Source organism: Lotus japonicus, chromosome 4, assembly GCF_012489685.1.
Source record: "Lotus japonicus ecotype B-129 chromosome 4, LjGifu_v1.2".
Lineage (NCBI taxonomy): Eukaryota > Viridiplantae > Streptophyta > Magnoliopsida > Fabales > Fabaceae > Lotus > Lotus japonicus.
Window position 1 is genome coordinate 20,506,010 of NC_080044.1, and position 22,838 is coordinate 20,528,847.

A 22,838-nucleotide genomic window follows, 5' to 3' on the forward strand; every position below is an offset into this window, starting at 1 on the left:
AACTCGAATCTTCCCTCCATCTTCACTCTATTTGTCGATGGAATTCCAGACTGCACCGACTATTACCAGATTCGTGGGTTGTTTACTCAATTTGGTAGGGTTGTTAATGTAAGATCAAGTTTTGATCGAGTAGTACAACTCTGTGTTTTGATGATTACAAGTTAACATTTTAGTATGAACAATTTTGATACTCTAACGTGTTTTTCTGAGTGTGCTTTTACAGGCTCTGACTTATATCCAATCTCACACAAATCAGAAGCACTGTGCTTATGGAGTGTCCCAAGCAACGCTTTCGCAATCTCTATGTTCAGTCTGAACAGTAGAAAAGCTTCAGAAGATCTGAAGTATATCAAGCTCTGATAAGGACTCAGCTCACTTGAAGTTATGAAGATCCATACGTTCTGACAACCCAGACACTCTGAAGGTTCAGATGTTCTGATGGTGTAGAAGACTCTGAAGATCCAGAAGCTGAAAAGTGGAGACTCTGAAGTCCAGAAGCAAGATGGCTCTGAAGACCAAGTACTTCGCTCTGAGTTCAGAATCAGAAGATACAACGGTCAGAAGATCCATGCTTCCCTCTGACTCTGATCAACGAGCTTCACAAGTTCCAACACAAAGCTTTCCTCTGATCAGAAGTCTACTAGGTTAAAGGTCAAGTCACTATCCAAGTACAAAAGCAAATGTACTATCCTGACGACCTACCTAACATTCTCAGCCACAACAGAAGCTGGAATTTCCAGAACTGCCCTCCAACGGTAGCATTCCCATGCAGCGTTCAAACCCTAATCCTTGGAGTATATATAGAGGCTGAAGATTGAAAGATGCGGTTGGAAGAATCTCATACGCGCAAGCTATATTCAAACTTTCTAAGCATTCTTTCATCTTGAATTTATTGTGTTTACTACAAGCTTTTCAGAAGCATATTCTTAGTAAACAATCTTTCTTAAACAGTTGTTTAGTTTACCTTTAGGAGATCAAGGTTGATCGGATCCTAGAGAAGACTAAGAGAGTGAATCTTAGTGTGAGCTAAGTCAGTGTATTGTTAGTCACTTGTAGGTTTCAAGTGCAGTTGTAACATATACCTGATTAGTGGATTGCCTTCATTCTAAGAAGGAAGAAATCACCTTAACGGGTGGACTGGATTAGCTTGAGTGATTCATCAAGTGAACCAGGATAAAATCCTTGTGTGCTTTCCTATCTCTTATCTCAAGCACTTTATTTGTTCACGAAAGATTTGATAAAATCTTAAGGTGGAAGTTTTATTTTGAAAACGTTATTCAAACCCCCCCTTTCTACCGTTTTTCATACCTTCAATTGGTATCAGAGCGCAAGTTCTGATTACCACACCTAATAGTGTTCAGTGATCCGGGCCGGTGTGAAAAACAAATGGCTACCACCAGTGAAACTCAAAAAGATGGTTACAATGCAAAGCCTCCCATGTTCGATGGTCAAAGGTTCGAATATTGGAAGGACAGAATAGAAAGTTTCTTTCTGGGTTTCGATGCAGATCTCTGGGATATCATTGTGGATGGCTATGAGCGTCCAGTTGATGCAGATGGCAAGAAGATTTCCAGATCAGAGATGACTGCTGAGCAAAAGAAGCTCTACTCACAGCACCACAAAGCTAGAGCTATTCTTCTTAGTGCTATTTCCTATGAAGAGTACCAGAAGATTACAGATCGTGAGTTTGCAAAGGGCATCTTTGAATCCTTGAAGATGTCTCATGAAGGAAACAAGAAAGTGAAAGAATCAAAGGCGCTGTCTTTGATCCAGAAGTATGAATCCTTCATCATGGAACCCAACGAGTCCATTGAGGACATGTTTTCCAGATTTCAGTTGCTTGTAGCTGGAATAAGACCTCTCAACAAAAGCTACACTACAAAAGATCATGTCATAAGGGTCATCAGAAGTCTTCCTGAAAGCTGGATGCCTTTAGTGACTTCAATAGAGCTTACAAGAGATGTTGAGCATATGAGTTTGGAAGAACTCATCAGCATACTGAAATGTCATGAGCTGAAGCGCTCAGAGATGCAAGATCTGAGGAAGAAATCAATAGCCTTGAAATCCAAATCTGAGAAGGCTAAATCTGAGAAGTCAAAGGCTCTCCAAGTTGAAGCAGTAGAATCTGAAGAAGCATCAGAAGATTCTGATGAAGAATCTGAGAAGTCACATGTTTCGAGTGCAAGGAATCAGGGCACTACAAAAGTGACTGTCCAAAGCTGAAAAAGGACAAGAAGCCAAAGAAGCACTTCAAGACAAAGAAAAGTCTGATGGTGACTTTTGACGAATCAGAGTCAGAGGATGGTGACTCTGATGGTGAAGTTCAAGGTCTTATGGCTATTGTCAAGGACAAAGGAGCAGAGTCAAAAGAAGCAACTGACTCTGACTCAGCATCAGAAGAAGATCCTAACTCAGACGATGAAAATGAGGTATTCGCTTCTTTCTCAACCTCTGAACTGAAACATTCTTTGTCTGATATTATGGATAGGTATAACTCTTTATTGACTAAGCATAAAAAGTTGAAAAAGGATTTCTCTGCTGCTTCTAAGACTCCTTCTGAACATGAGAAAATTATTTCTGATTTGAAAAATGATAATCATGCTTTGGTGAATTCTAACTCTGTGCTTAAGAACCAAATTGCTAAGTTAGAAGAAGTAATTGCTTGTGATGCCTCTGATAGTAAACATGAATCTAAGTATGAAAAATCTTTTCAAAGATTCCTAGCTAAAAGCATAGACAGAAGTTTAATGGCTTCAATGATCTATGGCGTAAGCAGAAATGGAATGCATGGCATTGGCTATTCTAAACCTAATAGAAATGAGCCTTCTATGCCTAAGGCTAAATCTTTGTATGAATGTTTTGTACCCTCTGGTACTATATTGCCTGAACCATTACCTGTTAAAGTTGCTAACCCCCCTCTCAAAAAGGGAACCTTCTCCATGTCTAAGTATCATGCAAAAATTCATTTACACTATCATGTTGAGAAACCCAAGGTGATCAGAACCTCTGGGGTAACTAACAAGAGAGGACCCAGAAAGTGGGTACCTAAGGACAAGATTATCTATGTTGCAGATATCCTTGATGGCTCCACTGAAACACCAATCATGGTATCTGGACAGTGGATGCTCGCGTCACATGACGGGAGAAAGGCGTATGTTCCAAGAGCTAAAACTTAAGCCTGGAGGCGAAGTTGGCTTTGGTGGCAACGAAAAGGGTAAAATTGTTGGTACTGGTACTATTTGTGTAGATAGTAGTCCATGCATTGATAATGTGTTATTGGTAGACGGCTTAACACATAACTTATTGTCTATAAGTCAATTAGCTGAGAAGGGTTATGATGTTATTTTCAATCAAAAGTCTTGCTGGGCTGTAAGTCAGATCGATGGCTCTGTTCTGTTTAACAGCAAGAGGAAGAACAACATTTATAAGATCAGATTATCTGAGTTGGAATCTCAGAATGTGAAGTGCCTTCTTTCTGTTAATAAGGAGCAATGAGTATGGCATAGACGGTTAGGGCATGCCAGCATGAGAAAGATTTCTCAGCTGAGTAAGCTCAACCTTGTCAGGGGAAGTTCTCTTCAGACGCTCTTTGTGAAGCATGTCAGAAAGGCAAATTCACAAAAGTCCCTTTCAAGGCAAAGAATGTTGTCTCAACCTCAAGGCCGTTGGAACTTCTGCATATCGACCTGTTTGGACCAGTGAAAACTGAATCTATAGGTGGCAAGAGATATGGGATGGTCATTGTTGACGACTATAGCCGCTGGACATGGGTAAAATTTCTAACCCTCAAGGATGAGTCTCATTCTGTGTTCTCTACCTTCATAGCCCAAGTGCAAAACGAGAAGGCTTGTAGGATTGTGTGTGTCAGAAGTGACCATGGTGGAGAGTTTGAGAATGACAAGTTTGAGAGTCTGTTTGATTCCTATGGAATTGCACATGATTTCTCTTGTCCTAGAACTCCACAACAAAATGGTGTTGTTGAGATGAAGAACAGAACTCTTCAGGAGATGGCTAGAACCATGCTCCAAGAAACTGGCATGGCTAAGCACTTTTGGGCAGAGGCAGTAAACATAGCATGTTACATTCAGAACAGAATCTCTGTGAGACCAATTCTGAATAATACTCCCTATGAATTGTGGAAGAATATAAAACCCAACATTTCTTATTTTCATCCTTTTGGTTGTGTTTGTTATGTTCTTAATACTAATGATAGATTGCATAAATTTGATGCTAAGTCTTCTAAATGTCTATTACTTGGTTATTCTGATCGTTCTAAAGGTTTCAGATTCTATAATACTGATGCTAAAACAATTGAAGAATCTATTCATGTTAGATTTGATGATAAGCTTGACTCTGATCAGTCAAAGCTAGTTGAGAAATTTGCAGATTTAAGCATAAATGTTTCTGACAAAGGCAAAGCTCCAGAGGAAGCTGAGGCAGAGGAAGATGAACCAGAAGAAGCTGGTCCCTCTGATTCACAATCTCAGAAGAAGAGTAGAATCACTGCGGCTCATCCTAAGGAACTGATTCTGGGCAACAAAGATGAACCAGTCAGAACTAGATCAACCTTCAGACCCTCTGAAGAGACCCTGCTAAGTCTGAAAGGATTGGTGTCCTTAATTGAACCCAAGTCAATTGATGAAGCTCTTCAAGACAAGGACTGGATCCTGGCTATGGAAGAAGAACTGAATCAGTTTTCAAAGAATGATGTTTGGAGCTTAGTGAAGAAACCTCAAAGTGTTCATGTGATTGGAACCAAATGGGTGTTCAGAAACAAGTTGAATGAGAAAGGTGATGTAGTCAGAAACAAGGCAAGGCTAGTTGCTCAAGGCTACAGTCAGCAGGAAGGAATAGATTATACTGAAACATTTGCTCCAGTAGCAAGACTAGAAGCAATCAGACTGCTGATCTCCTTCTCAGTGAATCACAACATAATTCTTCATCAGATGGATGTCAAGAGTGCCTTCCTAAACGGTTACATCTCAGAGGAAGTTTATGTTCATCAACCCCCAGGTTTTGAAGATGAGAAGAACCCAGACCATGTTTTCAAATTGAAGAAATCTCTCTATGGTCTGAAGCAAGCTCCTAGAGCATGGTATGAGAGACTCAGCTCATTCCTTCTGGAAAATGAGTTTGTAAGGGGTAAAGTAGATACAACTCTCTTTTGCAAAATTTACAAGATGATATCTTAATTGTGCAAATTTATGTTGATGATATTATATTTGGTTCTGCTAATCAATCTCTATGCAAAGAATTTTCTGAGATTATGCAGGCTGAATTTGAGATGAGTATGATGGGAGAACTCAAGTACTTTCTGGGAATACAAGTTGATCAAACACCAGAAGGAACATATATCCATCAGAGCAAGTACACTAAAGAACTTCTGAAGAAGTTCAACATGCTGGAATCTACAGTTGTCAAAACTCTAATGCATCCTACATGCATCCTGGAGAAAGAAGATGCAAGTGGTAAAGTTTGTCAGAAGCTCTATCGTGGTATGATATGATCACTTCTATACTTAACTGCATCTAGGCCAGATATTTTGTTTAGTGTTCACTTATGTGCTCGTTTCCAATCAGATCCAAGGGAAACCCACTTAACTGCGGTTAAGAGGATCCTGAGATATCTGAAAGGTACCACTAACCTTGGCTTGATGTATAAGAAAACATCAGAGTATAAGCTTTCAGGTTATTGCGATGCTGATTATGCTGGAGATAGAACAGAGAGAAAAAGCACTTCTGGAAATTGTCAATTTCTGGGAAGTAACTTAGTCTCATGGGCAAGCAAAAGGCAATCAACCATTGCACTATCTACCGTAGAGGCAGAATACATCTCAGCAGCAATATGCAGCACTCAGATGCTCTGGATGAAACATCAGCTGGAGGATTATCAAATCCTTGAGAGTAACATTCCAATTTATTGTGACAATACTGCTGCAATCTCACTGAGTAAGAATTCTATCTTACATTCAAGGGCAAAGCACATTGAGGTAAAGTATCATTTTATTAGAGATTATGTTCAAAAGGGCGTACTTCTTCTGAAGTTTGTTGATACTGACCATCAATGGGCAGATATCTTTACAAAGCCCTTAGCAGAGGATAGATTTAATTTCATTCTGAAAAATCTGAATATGGATTTTTGTCCAGCATGAAGATGGATCAGAACCTCTGACTATGATGGTTCTTTATCAGAAGATGTCTAGTTCAGAAGGTAACTCTATCAGAGTTTAAGTACCCATTGGTGCTCACTCTGAAGCTGAGACAGTAAATGCGTGTCAATAGCTATGATACATCGTTCCGTGTGCCCGTGCTGACAATCTGTCGTAATGAGTGTTGATGTGCTTCTCTCTTGCGTGTGATATGTGTATTAACTGTTGCTATGATGTCTTTAATTTCTAACCGTTGATTTTACTTTGCTTTTTAATCAACAACGGTTATTTTCAAAAACCCACTATACACACACGTTCTCCATCACTTCTAATTTTACTCTCTCTCTCTCTTCGATTGCAAAAATCCTTATCCCCACGATCTCTCTCTTTCTTTCTCTATTCATCCCCTCTCTTCTACCCAAGCCTTCAACCGCTCAAAGATGGTGAGATCTAACAGAGGTGAAACTGCGGATGAAAGACGTTTTCCAGTCATGGTAGTAGGCCAACCTACCGGTCAATCTGGTCCTGCAAATCAAAGAAATCAACCAGAAGCTCAAGCTCAAGCTCAAGGGCAGATGATCCCTATTGCAGAACGGGGTTGTGTCGTTCATTGTGTCTTTGCTCCTGAAGAACTCCAGGTTCTTGCTGAATGGAGATTCGACCTGGACAACATAGCTGTAAATGGGTATGATCTTCGTCCTGAAGTTCGTGTTCAAGGCTGGGAACAATACTTCAACAGGCTTCGAGGTCAAGTTTATGTCAAATTGGTCAAGGAATTCTGAAAACATGCCGACTGCGATGACACTCAAGTGGTTTCTTACATTGCTGGTAGAAGGATAATCATCACAGAGAAGTCAATTGTTGATCTTCTGGGTGCACACACTGGCACAGACTATAGATTCCATCTGACGGAATCAAAGGTGAAACCCAGAACAAAGGACCAAACCAACCAGGCTCTCTACACCAACTATAAACCTGGCAAGAGTGACTACAAGGTGGTGGATCTTCATCCAAAGCTAAGGATCTGGCACAAGATTCTGCTTCACTGCATCAATCAGAGACCTAAGGGAAGCTCTCCAGACTACATCAACTTCAGTCAAAAGGCGATGCTATTCTTCATTCAGGATCATCAGAAGATCTGTCTTCCCTTCTTCCTGTTCTCTTACCTCAAAGAGTGTATCAGGAAATCCAGAACCACTGCTTCTATCAAGTCCGCCATCAAGTACATTCCTTTTGGAAGACTGCTATCAGACCTCTTCATTGAGAGCAAGTTGATAGAAGATTTGATCACAGCAGGATGCATATAGGATCTGTCAACCATTGCTAGTGATGCCTTCACATCCACATCCTTGAAGAAGATGGGATTAATCAAGACCAAGGTGGATCCTGCTCATGAAGATACTTCTGATGAAGTGAAACAAAGAAGGGTGCCTCTGACTGATTACCCTCTGTGGTCTCAAGCAAATGATCCGACTGCAATCTTGTGTTACATTGATGATTTGAAGCAACAAGGGTATGAGATAGATGTGGACGAGTTCTTCAGAAACCTGCCACCAGCTCCAGAGTTTGACTCTCCTCCCAAGAAGAAGACTCAGAGAAAAATTGTCTTGGAGGAATCCTCTGAAGAGTCTGATGATCATCAGAAGAAGAAGAAGAAGGCTGACAAGTCTAAGAAAGCATGAGGAACCCACCAAGCCAGATGTTCCATTTGATGGTGATGATGGTGATGCTCCTCCTCCAAGAAGAAAAAGAAGCAAGTCAGGATTGTGGAGAAGCCAACCCGTGTGGAACCAGCTGCTGCAGTAATCAGAATGGAGACTTCTCCCAGAGTTACTCGGTCTACAGTGCGATCATCAAGTAAGTCTGCTGTTATTGATACTGATGATGATTTAAATTCACTTGATGCACTCCCCATCTCTGCACTCCTTAACCGCACTGCCTCCCAACTCACTCCTATTCCAGAGTCTCAACCATCTGACCAAACCACTTCTCCACCCACTTCACCTAGATCTTCATTTTTCCAACCTTCTCAACAAGAAGCTCCTCTTTGGAATATGCTTCAGACCTCAAGACCCTCTGAACCTACCTCACCCATAACCATTCAATACAATCCACATACCTCTGAACCCATTATTCTTGAACAATCAGAACCTGAACCCAGACATTCTGATCACTCTGTCCCCAGAGCTTCAAAACGTCCTGTTCGCAGAACAACTAATACAGATTCCTCAACTCCCTATACCTCTGTATCTTTTCCTATCATTGTTGCTGACTCCTCACCCTCAAACAACTCTGAATCTGTTCGCAAATTCGTTGCAATTGCAAAGGAAAAAGAGTCTGCCATTCCTGAGTACTACCACACTGTACCTAGCCCAAGGAAATACCCTGGACCTAGACCAGATCGTCTAGTTGACCCAGATCATCCTATACTTGTTGTCCCTCTGAATGAAGCAGACCCTTTAGCTCAACAAATCCAACCAGAACAAATTCAACAAGAACCCATTCAACCAGAACCAGAAAACTCAGTGTCTAACCACTCTTCGGTTAGATCACCACACCCTCAGGTTGAAACCTCTGAACCAAACCTTGAGACCCACACTTCAAATGTTCAAACCTTAGATGTTGGTTCTCCTCAAGATGCCTATGAGGTCAATAGCAGCAACCACCCCACTTCTCCTGAAACCAATCTTTCCATCGTTCCCTATACCTATCTCAAGCCAAACTCCCTACTTGAGTGCATTAGTGTGTTTAATCATGAAGCATCCTTGATGATTCGTAACGCCCAAGGTCACACTAACCTAAGTGAGGATCCTGACTCTGTTGTTGAGGAATGGAATCGTCTGAGTGATTGGTTAATTGCTCAAGTTCCTGTTATGATGAGTCATCTCACTACGGAAAGGGATCAGAGGATTGAGGCTGCTAGACAGCGTTTCAATAGAAGAGTGGTTCTGCATGAACAACAGCTGAGAAGTAAGTTACTTGAAGCTGTTGAGGAAGCAAGAAGAAAGAAAGAACAAGCAGAAGAAGCTGCTCGTCAAGAGGCTGAAAAAGTTGCAAATGCAAGGTTAGAAGCTGAAAGATTACAAGCTGAAGCTCTCAGATGTCAAGCTCTTGCACCAGTGCCCTTCGCACATGCTGATTCTCAATCCACTCAAGCTTCTCACCCTGTTCAGGATGTTCCCTCTACTTCTACACAGCCAAGCTCTTCCAGACTTGACATTTTGGAACAACGTCTCAACTCTCATGAGACTCTCCTGATCGACATGAATCGAGCCCTTCAAGAACTTCTGCGTCGCACTACCAAGCCTTAGTGTTTAGGATTTCCTTCGGTTTTCGTTCTTATTTATTTAACTTTTTAGTTTATTGTTTTTCTTATTCTAAGATAATTGCTTTATGTGCTATACTTGTTTAATTTCTTCAGTTTTTGTTCATTCTGTGTTTCTTTTTGCATCTTTTATAACATATGTTTGCAAATTTTTTTCTTTATTCATATATAAATCATAATCATTACATCATACACTTCCCTATATCTAGAATGGAGGATCCTTCCTCATTCTTCTGCATTCTTGGCGCTGCTCCACTCTCTCCTTCTCCAGACGATCGAGTGTATACTCTATGTTGCCGAGTTTGATACTCAGCTCATTCTTCTCCAGACTATCTTCTATCGTCTTGAGTCTTTTTTCCACTGTTTCTTTCTCTTCCAGCAGATTCAGCTTCAGCTGGTATAGCTCTTGAATCTCCTCCACGAACCAGAGGAATTCTTTCAGATCTTTTTCCATTTCTGGACCAAGATCCTCTTCCAGCAGTGTCTTCGTCAGCTCTTGTATGGTTCTTGTACCATCAGGGTGCCGGATGTTGAGGAACATATCTTCCTCGAAGGCCTTCCTTCTGAGCTCTTCTAATGCAACCATGTATGAAGCCATATCTTTTGATGGAATTAATCTTGTTGTGAAGCTTACTATGTTTCTACCCGCTTTATATAAGCCTCATCTTCTCTCCGGAAGTTATTGCTACTGCAGTTTCTCGAGGATAATCTCTTAGTAACTGACGCTTCTCTTTACTCCCGTGGCCGGTGGTAAACGTTCTTTACATGCATTAATTTCTTTTCATTTATTACCTTTATTTCTCCATTTTTTTTAAACTTAGATCTTCTTTAAGGGGGAGTACCTTGTACTTCAAGCTAAGTTTTTCACACCCCAAGCTTTTTGCTTATGACAAAAAGGGGGAGTACACCCAGTTTTTGATGTGTAAGTTGTGTTAGTGTGATTTATTTTTAATCTTTTGGAGAATTTAAGAGTTCCACCTTTATGACCATAGATGTGTCACTGGGCAAATACAAGGAATACATTTCACTTCTTCTGAAGTGATTTTAGTTGACTTTGATACCCTCTCGTGACTCTGAATACTTATGCGCTCTAATTATTTCATTTCATCTATGTCATGCGTTTTCACTCTGAACTCTTATATTATTTAGCTCAGAATCTAGACATTACTAACGTTTTCATCAAGTCTTAGATTCAGGGGGAGCTAAGCTCAGAATCAAGTTATGACTTGGATTCAGAATGAGCAAAATAAACCATTCACATCAGGATAAGTTCATTTTCTTTTCTCTAAACTCTGAGTGAATTCAGTTTATTGTTTAAGAATTGTTCATCAAAATACTTGGTTTTGTCATCATCAAAAAGGGGGAGATTGTAAGATCAAGTTTTGATCGAGTAGTACAACTCTATGTTTTGATGATTACAAGTTAACATTTTAGTATGAACAATTTTGATACTCTAACGTGTTTTTCTGAGTGTGCTTTTACAGGCTCTGACCTATATCCAATCTCACACAAATCAGAAGCACTGTGCTTATGGAGTGTCCCAAGCAACGCTTTCGCAATCTCTATGTTCAGTCTGAACAGTAGAAAAGCTTCAGAAGATCTGAAGTATATCAAGCTCTGATAAGGACTCAGCTCACTTGAAGTTATGAAGATCCATACGTTCTGACAACCCAGACACTCTGAAGGTTCAGATGTTCTGATGGTGTAGAAGACTCTGAAGATCCAGAAGCTGAAAAGTGGAGACTCTGAAGTCCAGAAGCAAGATGGCTCTGAAGACCAAGTACTTCGCTCTGAGTTCAGAATCAGAAGATACAACGGTCAGAAGATCCATGCTTCCCTCTGACTCTGATCAACGAGCTTCACAAGTTCCAACACAAAGCTTTCCTCTTATCAGAAGTCTACTAGGTTAAAGGTCAAGTCACTATTCAAGTACAAAAGCAAATGTACTATCCTGACGACCTACCTAACATTCTCAGCCACAGCAGAAGCTGGAATTTCCAGAACTGCCCTCCAACGGTAGCATTCCCATGCAGCGTTCAAACCCTAATCCTTGGAGTATATATAGAGGCTGAAGATTAAAAGATGCGGTTGGAAGAATCTCATACGCGCAAGCTATATTCAAACTTTCTAAGCATTCTTTCATCTTGAATTTATTGTGTTTACTACAAGCTTTTCAGAAGCATATTCTTAGTAAACAATCTTTCTTAAACAGTTGTTTAGTTTACCTTTAGGAGATCAAGGTTGATCGGATCCTAGAGAAGACTAAGAGAGTGAATCTTAGTGTGAGCTAAGTCAGTGTATTGTTAGTCACTTGTAGGTTTCAAGTGCAGTTGTAACATATACCTGATTAGTGGATTGCCTTCATTCTAAGAAGGAAGAAATCACCTTAACGGGTGGACTGGATTAGCTTGAGTGATTCATCAAGTGAACCAGGATAAAATCCTTGTGTGCTTTCCTATCTCTTATCTCAAGCACTTTATTTGTTCACGAAAGATTTGATAAAATCTTAAGGTGGAAGTTTTATTTTGAAAACGTTATTCAAACCCCCCCTTTCTACCGTTTTTCATACCTTCAGTTAACGTTTTTGTTCAAAGGCAGAGGAAGATCGGAAGACTGTTCCGATTTGGGTTCGTGAGGTTTGCTTCCCTGGAGGTGGTGTCGAAGGCCATTGACATCCTCAATGGGTTCCGCTTGGGGGGTGCGGCTCTTTCGGTGTCTATGGCGAGGTTTCCCCGGCATGGTTTGGAGGTGCACGGAGACTAGGGTTTGGTGATGGAGGTTGTTGGTGCTGCTCGCAGAGAAGTACTGCAGTTCTCAAAGGATGAAGACTTGATGCTTCGTGGGCTTGATAGAGGAGACTTGGTGATTTATGATTTATCTCCCATGGTGCTTTTCCCTGAACTTTATGTTTGCAGGTACTCTATTTTTTATGTTTTCCATGACTCCTCTGGTGCTCCCCCCTCTCCCCCGTTGGAGATTCCCCATGTGGCTGTAGAGGTGCTTGATGGTCCTACTGAGCAACCTCTCACTATGGTTCTGAAAACTCCGAGGGGTCGGGGTAGACCTAAGAAGGATGTGCTAAAAGGAAACAAGTTGTAAAGCCGGTCCGAAAGCTCTTCTCGGGTTGAATAAGAAGTAGCGGCACAACGGAGACGGAGACGAGGTCAAGGAGAGAGCTATTGGTGTTGCCAGGGGAGCTGTCGGAGCCTTACAGTGTCATGACTCGGGCGCGGAGCGCTATTCTGATGGGGAAACGCCTAGATATAGTTTACGATTGCACAGAAGAAATAGCCCACGCCATGATTGCAGCTCAAATCATGGCGGGCAAGTTGTTTTAGTTTAGCAAAGGAGTTTCTTGGGTGTTGGCGGGAGCTTGGGAGTTGCTCGGTTTTTTGTGGGTTTTTTTAGGGTTTGTAAGGGCTTTTAGTTGGGTTTGTATAGGCTTTGAGTAGATTGGGTTGGGTGCTATATTTTTTGGAGCTGTTTTTGCTTTTGCTAACTGGTGTATTTCATGTCTATTTCCTCATTAATATATTTTCTTCTTTCGAAAAAAAAACGAGAGAGAAAATATGAAAGTGTCAAATGTATGCCGACAAAGTATTCTTATATCATCCGTGCATGACACGCGATCAATACTAGTACTAGTAACTTTGTATGCCTTAAATTGAATTAATAAGGCGTAAGTCCAAAGTTAACCCTAAAAAATTATTTTAAAATTCAATTTTTATAAATAAAATTTTGATGTGATTGGATAAATCCGGTAAAATTATTTAGAGAATGTTGACTGGTGGAAGAACAACGAGCTTCCACGATTAAAGGGCGTCTCCAGAAGATTTGGCTTCGGCTGTGTTTGTTTTTTCGTTGGGAAGTCTGTTTGGGGCATTGGAATTCAAGATCACATATTCCAATGCCCAAAAGTGAAAGAGGCATTGGATCTTCGTTCGGTGAAAGCACTTTCAAACTGAAAATCAAACAGTCACTTCACCATTGAACTGCGTTGAGAGGATACTTACGAAGATACTCAAACACTCAAGTTAGCTAGAGATATGGAGCTAGCGGGTAGGAGGGGAAATGGGTAAATAGTGTGTACCTTTGAATCTTCCAAGGCTTGTCTTTTAAAAAAATGTCACAAGCATGCATATTCTGTTATGTCAGATAAACAAGCACTACAACAGCCGCTGTAAACACAATAACACGGAGCGGATAATAGGCTTTTATAGCGGTTAAATATTGAACCCCTGTAAATAATTAGGTTTCACTATTTACAACGTTTACCTGACTAACCGCTGTAAATATTCACTCTAAAAGATTAAGTAAATATTAAATACTGAATATTAGGTCCTATATGGGAATCGAACCCAAGTACACCAAAAAACCTTAAAGAGTCTTTCCACTAGGCTCGAGTCTTTTTTATCATTTTCTACGATTTATAATATTCACAGCTACGATCAAACATTGAATTTCGAAGTAATTCCATGACACTAAAAGTATAGAGACCAATACATAAAACTTGAGCAGTCAAGCAAACAAGTTCAGTTTAGTTTAAATCAATTCAGAATAAGTTCAACTACAATTACCCAACTAGACCCATTACACACACATACAAATCCCCCAATTACACGGTCGAGACATTACACACAGTTCACAAATTTTGATATAAAAATACAAGGTGAAATTGAGGTCCCAAACATGACAGTGAAGAAGAAAATGAGGGAGACTACAAATAAGTGGTGGGGATGACGACAGCATGGCGGGTTGCTCTCAGTGATGGAGTGAGCGGTTCCTGTGTGTCCAGCGGTGAGCTAAGGGCATGGTGCAGAGAGCAGAGTTCACGGTGCGTTGAGATGAAGTTTGCAATGCTGTCGTGGTACCTACGTCACGAAGGTGAATGTTGGTGGTAGTGGTTTATGGCGGCAGGAAGTGGAGAAGAGAGAATGGTCGTGAGAAGGAGATTTAGGGTTCAGAAAAAGAGAATGGTCGCAAAGGGAGAATTGGTCATAGGGAAGTGGTCGAGCACAATTACTGGAATTTAGGGTCGGCTAGGCTTATTTACAAATAGTGTCGATCCATTTGACCTACATCTCCTACTTAGTTTCACCCATAGCAGACACTAAGTTCCAAATGGTGTAGCGTCATCCTTTTCAACTTGTAGAGTAGGCTTAGTTGATGTTACTTAGTGTCAGTTAGGGCCACGCTACATTTTTTAAAACTATTTTCTGACATTTTGCGTCAGCTTTGCATCTGAATTGCGGCCAACACTAACTTTGGCTCTAAAATGGGTATTTTTGTGGTGTTCTTCCAATCTCCAAAAGGTGGTTCTCAACCATTACCAATAGTCTATACTCAATGGAAAAGAAAAATCTTCTAAACAAAATATCTGTCTTTCATTTGTTGGGCACATCCCATAATTAAATGATAAATGATAACAACCGGAGTCAAATAACGAGGAAAACTCTGGGAGAAGCTTGAAGGGTTATATCAGGCAAAGGGCATCTCAAATCGGTTGTTGCTGATGGAGAAATTCCACAATCTGCACATGGATAAAGGTACGAAAATATCTGATCATCTTAGTACTTTGAATAATATCATCTCTTAGCTGGAATCTATTAAAGTAGAGATTGATGATGAAGATAAAGCGTTAAGGCTCATTTTGTCCCTTCCATTTTCCTATGTTCATCTGAAACCTGATTTGATGTATGGGAAAGAAAGTTTGAGTTTTGAAGAAGTTGCAACTAAAATATTTCGGAAGAAAGAAGAATGAAAAATGATGAAAGCACTTCATCAAGCTCAATATTGCTAACTGGAGGTGGGGCTAATGGGAAGAAGATCCATGCAAAGAATCTGGCGTGCTGGAAGTGTGGAAAGTCTGGGCATGTGAAGAGAAATTGTCCAGGTGGAGGAGTATTTAAAAAAGACTCTGAGGTAAGTGCTAGCAATGTCTCCCTTGTTCTGGGAGATGATGGTGATCTCATCTAGAAGATAAAGTTTGTCCTTATGGTATTTCCACTATACCATGTAAAAGGACAAGTTATTGCTAGCGGATTCAGAAACAACACACAGCCATTGGTTGGCATTGATGCAAGGTGTGTGGTGAGAGGCGTCGATAAGTGAAGAACTACCTGGAAGCCAACATGGGAGTTGCACCATAAAAATCCAGCAAGGTTTCAGCATGTGGAAATTCTTGGAATGGTTTAGTTCCAAGTGAAGAAAATTCTTGGGATGATTTATTTCCAAGTGAAGTGTACTCTTTATGGTGGAGTATGATTGTCGGTATAGACAACGTAAGCGGAAGATGTGTAACTCTTACAATCAAGGTGGAGATTGTTGGGGTTGATTGTCAAGTCCCACATTGCCAAGTTTCTAAAATAAAGAAGGAGGTTAAAAATTAGCTATTGGAGAAGTCCAACATCGCTTAGTGTGGTGAAGCAAGGGGGAGACCGAGGCTATATATTGTACCTAGGTTCTTTGTTTTAGATGTACCTGTCAGTAACACTTTAAGCTTATATCTGACTTAGTTTAAATATTTGCTTTGTGAGAGTGTGGTTGTACTGGGGTATTGGGGTGAGAGTGAGAGAAGTCTATGTGTTGTAACAATTTTCACATAGTGATAGTTCTCTGGTTGCTGGTTTAGGCAACAGTTGTGGTTTTTTCTCTGGTTTTGGAGTTTCCAAGTAATTTTCTTGTGTTGTGATTGTGTTTTATTTTTTCTTCAGTTGTGTTGTTTCCCAACACATTAGTCATTGGTTTCTATTTCACTCCTCACTTCCTCACAATTTCTATGGTTCTTCCCCAAGAATACCCTAGCCACCACCCACCAATCCAATCGCCTCGTCTTCTCCTTCTCTTCACTATTTTCAACCATCAAACCGAAATCTCCATCCACCACAACAAATCTTCAAGCAAAGATTCAGATCTCGGTGATAGGTCACCGAAACCCCCTTTTGGAACGGGAAATTTTGACAGAGACGATGATGATTTATTTTGGGTTTGGTTGTAATGAGTATGGAATACTGTAGATGAAGATTAGAATGAAAGATGATGATTTTTTTTTCCTGGGTTTTCTAGAGAAAACGATGAAGATGATACTTGAAGATGGTGAATTTTTTCTGGGTTTTCCAGAAAACGTTAGTTTTTTAACGAAAAAGGAAAAGGGACCCAAGCTGTTAACGAAGGGTAACGTCAGGGACTAAGAATGTTATTTTTAAAGTTTAGGAACCATATTTGCACATATCACATTTGTGGGGGACCAAATATGTTTTTAAGCCAATCATCAAAATGAAATAAAAAATCGAGACAACTAATCAAAAATATGAAAGCTAATTGCATTGAAATAGATATCAGATTCGAGTCCCTCTGTTAAATACTTGGAGAGATATATATGAAAGTAAGCTAAGCATTCTGTAAGATAATAAAAATATCTCGAGAAGCATTAAGTATTTTATTTGCTTACCTTGAATTTGAAATATCCTTGAACATTAATTCCATCTTAACTTACTTAAAGATTGCAATATATCAACTGTTTTAATTTTAGAATGAATCTTAAAAGATATCTTTTACCATCAATTTAACTCTATTTTTCTGCTAACTGCATGTCAAAAAATATCCCTATCTTTCTTAATTAATTTGGCCTCAAGTAACCTACCTTCACATTAGTTACTGCCTATACTATATATTACGAGCCAACAAGAACTTGTTCACTCTCACATACACACACTCCTAATTTTCTTTCAACTCTCATCCACTTCATTTGCTACCTCTCTCTCTTCTCCTGCTCGATCGATCATCATGAGGTTCTCTTCCAAACCCTTCAAGCCTTGCGGTGGTTTGGACATGATATTATCAGAGCAAACACAACAGTACTTCTGTTGGAAAAAGAGATTATGTCACAAATTCTACTGTGAAAAACAGTTAGCGCAAATCAACAAAGTTTTCAAATTGCATTCAGAGATGACAGAGCCTTGCGGTTTGGACATGAGACTATCAGATTCAGAGCAAGCACAACACTTCTGTTGGAAAAAGAGACTATCTCACAAATTATACTGTGAAAAACTAAAAGAGTTAGCCCAAATCAACAAATTGCATTCAGAGATGACAAAGAATACTCAGACTCAGAGGGTGACTAGAAAAAGGCCCAGAATTCCAATTCAAGAAATGGTTCTTGATGATGAAGAGGACGAAGCGGTACTCACCAAACCTGCAAAGAAAAAATCAAGAAAGAAGATTGCTTCAGAGAATGTGCAAGATTTGCCTGTAGAAATCAGGAACCGGATTGCAGAGCTGAATGGTACCAATACTCAATTTCTCATGAGCAAGAAACTCTACAACACCGACGTCAACGCGAATAACAATCGTCTTTCACTACCAGAAAATAGCATCAAGTATGAGTTCCTCAATGAAGCAGAAAAAGAATGCACTCGTGAAGGAGTTGGTTTGGATGTGACTGTGTTGGACCCGTGTCTTAGAGAACACCCTTTAGTCTTGAAGAAGTGGAAGATGAAAAGTGTGTTCGTCTACAATCTAATCAAGAATTGGAACAAAGTCGCGTCTGAGAATAAGTTCAAAAAAGACCATGAACTCCAAATTTGGTCTTTTAAGGTCAATACCAAACTCTACTTTGTACTAAACAAAGTTTGAAATGTTAGATTAGGAAATTTCAATTGTCGAATATTGATTTTTTTTAATCCAATTCATTATTTGTTTTCAGTTGATAGTTGATACATACTTGTCTTTTTATCGATCCAATCATCCAATACTCTTTATTAACCCAATGAATAATTATATCTTCACACCTCATTTTTTAGGTCTGGAAAGGTGGGGGAAGAGAGAGATAGGAAGAAAGGAGAGAGAAAGTTAATATGTGATATGTGATTTAATTGATTGAGAAAAGAGAAATAGATAGAAAATGAAGGTAGAAAAGGAGTGGAGAGGTGTGTATATAACATAACTCCTAACAAAGCTGAAAAATTGTTGTATCAATTTTGGGTAGGTTGGGGTTTTTTTTTTCTGCACCAGTTGAAGAGCTGTGGCTAGTGGTTGGATGGGTGGTAGTCTTTTTTTGTGTCGCTGCTAAGGGTTTGGAGGCTGCTGGTTTTGGAGCCTAGGCAAGCATTATTGTCTTTTCTGTCTGTTTTTTATTTTGGTTTCTATGTTTTAGCTCTATATTGCTCAGCTTATAGCTCTGTTTGGTTTTATATGTTGGGGCTTTTGGTCTGCTCTTTTGGATTGGTCTCTATTGTAGGTGTCGTCGAGCGACTTGTTTTTCTTCGATTGAATTTTGTTGTCGTTTTTTGACTTTTATGGAGATCTTTCTAGAGGAGCAGTCGCTTGGGGTTTTACTAGGTTTTTAGCACGCTCTTGTGTGGGTGGGTTTCTTGTGAGGTTTTGCTAATGAGCTGAGCTTTATTTTTGCTGACTAGGTTATTGTACCCATGTTTAGAAGAATTATTTCTCAACATTTCTTCTCTATATATATATTTAACTTTCAAAAAAAAAAACTCTAAATCCAATACATGCATTTTGTGCAATGCGGTTTACGACATTTTACTTCTCCAATTTTTTCTCATGTCTGCGAACGAGAAAGAAATGGAGAATTAAAATTCAGTTTTATTTGATTTGTATTAGATTTGTAAAATTAAATTAGGCAGAGTGTATTGGATTTAGTTTCTAATTTAGGGTTTAACTTTTGACTTAGGTTTAAGTTTAGGGATTTGGCTTACCAAAAAAAAGTTTAGGGATTTGATTAATTTAGGGTTTAAGTTTAGGGATTAATTATTTAGTGTTTAATCTAGGGTGTAATGGCTTTTAAAAAATTCCATGTATGATTCATCAAACACGTTAGCATGTCATGTGTGCACTCGTCTACCACTTAGTGCCCTTGTTGGAGCTCCGTCCTATGACGAGAATCTACATTGAGACCAAACTATTTTTTGAAGAAGGACTGAAATTGAATGATCTTACTAACCTAGGGACTAATTTATAATTAACCATATATTATATAATATGATTTTTTTTTTGAAATTTATATAATATGATGTTAGACTTATGAATTGAGTTATTTAGTTTTGCTAAAAATAAATTGTGAATAATGTATATAGCTAATGATACTGAATTTCATTAAGAGAAAAATGATGAATTGATGATGCACCGACGGTGTAAAGTTTTTTTACACCGTCAACCAATCAGATTTCAAGGATGTGTCACGTCAATTAATGAAATTAAATAAAAAGATAGATTTTCTCACATCCTTGAAATCTGATTGGTTGACGGTGTTAAAAAACATTACACCATCGGTGCATAGAAATTAAACTCAAACGGAAGCATAGAGTTTTATTTAGATAATGCACAGTCTTGTAATTAGTTGTCGAATAATTACCTTTGTTTTAGTTGGAATTCTTTGTTTTAATATGAAGGAAAACGTAATTGTATATTGCGTTAAATTTTATAAGTTTTGAATTATTTGTTTTACTAAAAATTAAAAGTAAAATGTAATAAGGAAGTCATTATTAATTTCAAACAAAAAAAAACGAAAGTTTTACAAAACCATTATTTTACAAATTTATTCTGAATTGAAAAAAAAAGTTGTTTACAAGAATGAGCAGCGATAACAAACCCTCACTTTAACATTGTTTTTTTTATACATTGGAAAATAACATTATTTTTCTAACACTCTTTGATTTTTTGAAGTTTATGTGGATCTCCTGTAAAAGTGAGACCCATATTTTTAATGGATTCCATATAAATTTTCAACCAATTATAAAGAAAGTGTTGATAAAAAAATGTTAAAGTGAGTCTTGATAGCAATTTTTTTTTTAAATATTATTTATGAGGTAAATTTAAACACTAGGAAGGAAGAAGTTTGAAACCCAAAAATCTCAACCAATCAATGCTCAGAAACCTATAGTTAAATCTCAAACCCATAATCCTCACATAGATAAACAAATGGCTTAAGTGGCTTAAGTGTCTGGGTCGGGCTATGAAGGAAGAAGATGAAGATGGAAGAGGAATGACTAAATGTGATTAAAAAATTTGACAGGGACTAAAGCTAATGTGAGAAGTCCATGTGGTCACCCCTCAACTGACTAGGCTCACCACAAGAACTGTTGATTGGTCAAAATTGATGATACATCATCATTTGGACTTAATTTGATTATTTTTTGAGGGATTGATTGAAAATGATTTGAAATTCAAAGACCCAATTTAATTTCTTTTTACAAAATTCAGGGACCTAAACATATTTAAGCCTAACTAAGAGAACAAAGGCTTAAATATGTCTATAGTCCCTGAAATATCCCCATATTCAGCTTTTAGTCCTTGTGATTTTTTTCATCAGGTTTCATCTCAATTCAAACTTCAACTTTTAGTCCCTCTTGTTAGTGAGAGACCGTTATAATAGTTGGTTGATGTGCATGCTAACTTGGATTTTGTTAAAAAAAACTAGTTTATGTAATATATATGGTTGTCGCTTTTAGTCCCTATTTTTTTCATTGTTCATCCCCTTAAAATCCAATCGCCAATTTTAGTCCTTGTCGTGAGTTTTCCCTTTAAGTGGTGTTGAAATTTGTTTGATTCCATTCCACGTTAGTTGGTTACTCCTTCAGTTTCTACAATTTTTCATTTTATTTCTTCTTTGTGAGAGAGGGGATGATGTAACAGTTCTCTTGCTAAAGGAGATGGGTAAGTAATGGAGGGTCTTTTTCACCTCTTTAAATATGACACAAAAAAAGAGTCATCTAGATCCACACAGTATTTGAGCTTCATATGTTGTTTCCTCTCCCTTTCTATTGGAGGTCACAACACCCATTCCATTGCCACACTCAATATCCCAATCCAAAAGCGAGATAGAAGCTTTGTGAACCAATTTTTAATCCTCCAAAAGAGATCTCGCTCTCTCTAAGGTGGCTAAGGTTGCGGCTAGGAGTGGAAATATGTCAGGCGGCTCGTCAGGGGCCTATGGCTCAGCTCGTTTAGGTTCGGCCCGGCCTGGCTCGTTTATTAAAAAGGTCAGACTTAGGCTTTTTAAAATGATTATTTAACTAAAAATGTCAGGCACAAACAATTAAAAAAACCTATTTGGCCTGATAGACCGGCTTACTTATCTATTATTTTTATTAATAATATACATAAATATTTTTTTTTGAGAGCAAAAGAAATGATATATTAATCGAAGTTGAGAAACAAACCCTCTCGACAATGGACGGTACAACGAAAGCACGGAAAGAAACGAAGGAAACGAAAAACAGCAAAAGCCAAAACCGACAACAACCAAAACAACTAAAACAGCCAAGAATAAAGAAAAGCGAGACCCCAATGCAAAACCAAAAACCGCCCAGCAAAATTAAAATATACAAATATAATTTAATTTAATTTTTGTTGTGTTTGTTTTAAATAATTGAGGTTTTGTTCTTTGAAATGCAATGATATAGAAGTTTATTTATTTGAAAAGAAAATGAAATGATATATAAAAGACCTATTAGCCCGCTAGCCTATCAGTCTGCTGGCCTAATGACATTCTTTTGGTGAAATTTTCTGTTAAATAAGATTTTAAGTAGACTTATAGGTCAGGCCAGACCTTATAAAAGGCCAGACAAACCTTAAAATTTGGCCTATTAATAGGCCACATGTCAGGCTTAGGCTAGAAAAAGAGAATGCAGGCCAGACTTGGGCCACGCAAAGCCTAGCTCGGCCCGGCCTATTTCCACCCCTAGTTGTAGCCATTGGCATGAGACTCCAAACTGCCACATTTCTTTAAAGACACTTCAACACACTCATTATATTTGATTTGTATTTTGAAATATTTCTCTCACTTTTTATACGAACTAGGAACATATTGAAGCTATTAAACTTTTAATTATGATGTTGTTTAAATGACCATAGACAAAGCTTGAGTTACGTCCTAGGTGGACCAATGATATTCAAATGGATGAGGAGAAGGAAGGAGGAGGTTGAGCAGTTTTGGTTCATCTCGTTTTCGTTGTTGTGCTCATCGCCTTGCGAGATTTCCTTGGCGAAAAACTATTTAGATTCATTGCCATGTTGTTTGGTACACCAACGTGTGTAGATGATGGGATTGGATGCTATGAAGGGGGTGCATATTTTTGGTTCGTGAGCTCCTTTGGAAGTCGCTTCCTCCATTGGCTTCATGGATTGTGATAGCTAGTGCTGTTGCTAGCTCTACGTTCATTGTGTGTGATATAGGTACGTCCATATCAGAGCGTATTGATATCGTCATACTTGAGGCTAGTGGGTTTAGTGGAGGCTTTACGGGATTAGAGGTCCAACTTGTTTTGCGTTTTATTTTGTATTTCTGTAGTATGTTGTATTCACTCTTTTGGTTAGATCGTCGTTGTCTTGGTGTATTTACCTTTC

General features: G+C 38.8%; 1 protein-coding gene across 1 annotated transcript; it reads left to right on the top strand.

Annotated features, from left to right (window-relative positions):
* Positions 1–17,561: 17,561 nt before the first annotated feature.
* Positions 17,562–18,107, top strand: LOC130712452 (B3 domain-containing protein At2g24670-like). Its single transcript, XM_057562285.1, has one exon. The coding sequence runs from the start codon at positions 17,562–17,564 to the stop codon at positions 18,105–18,107; it is 546 nt and encodes a 181-aa protein (XP_057418268.1).
* The last annotated feature ends 4,731 nt before the right edge of the window (positions 18,108–22,838 follow it).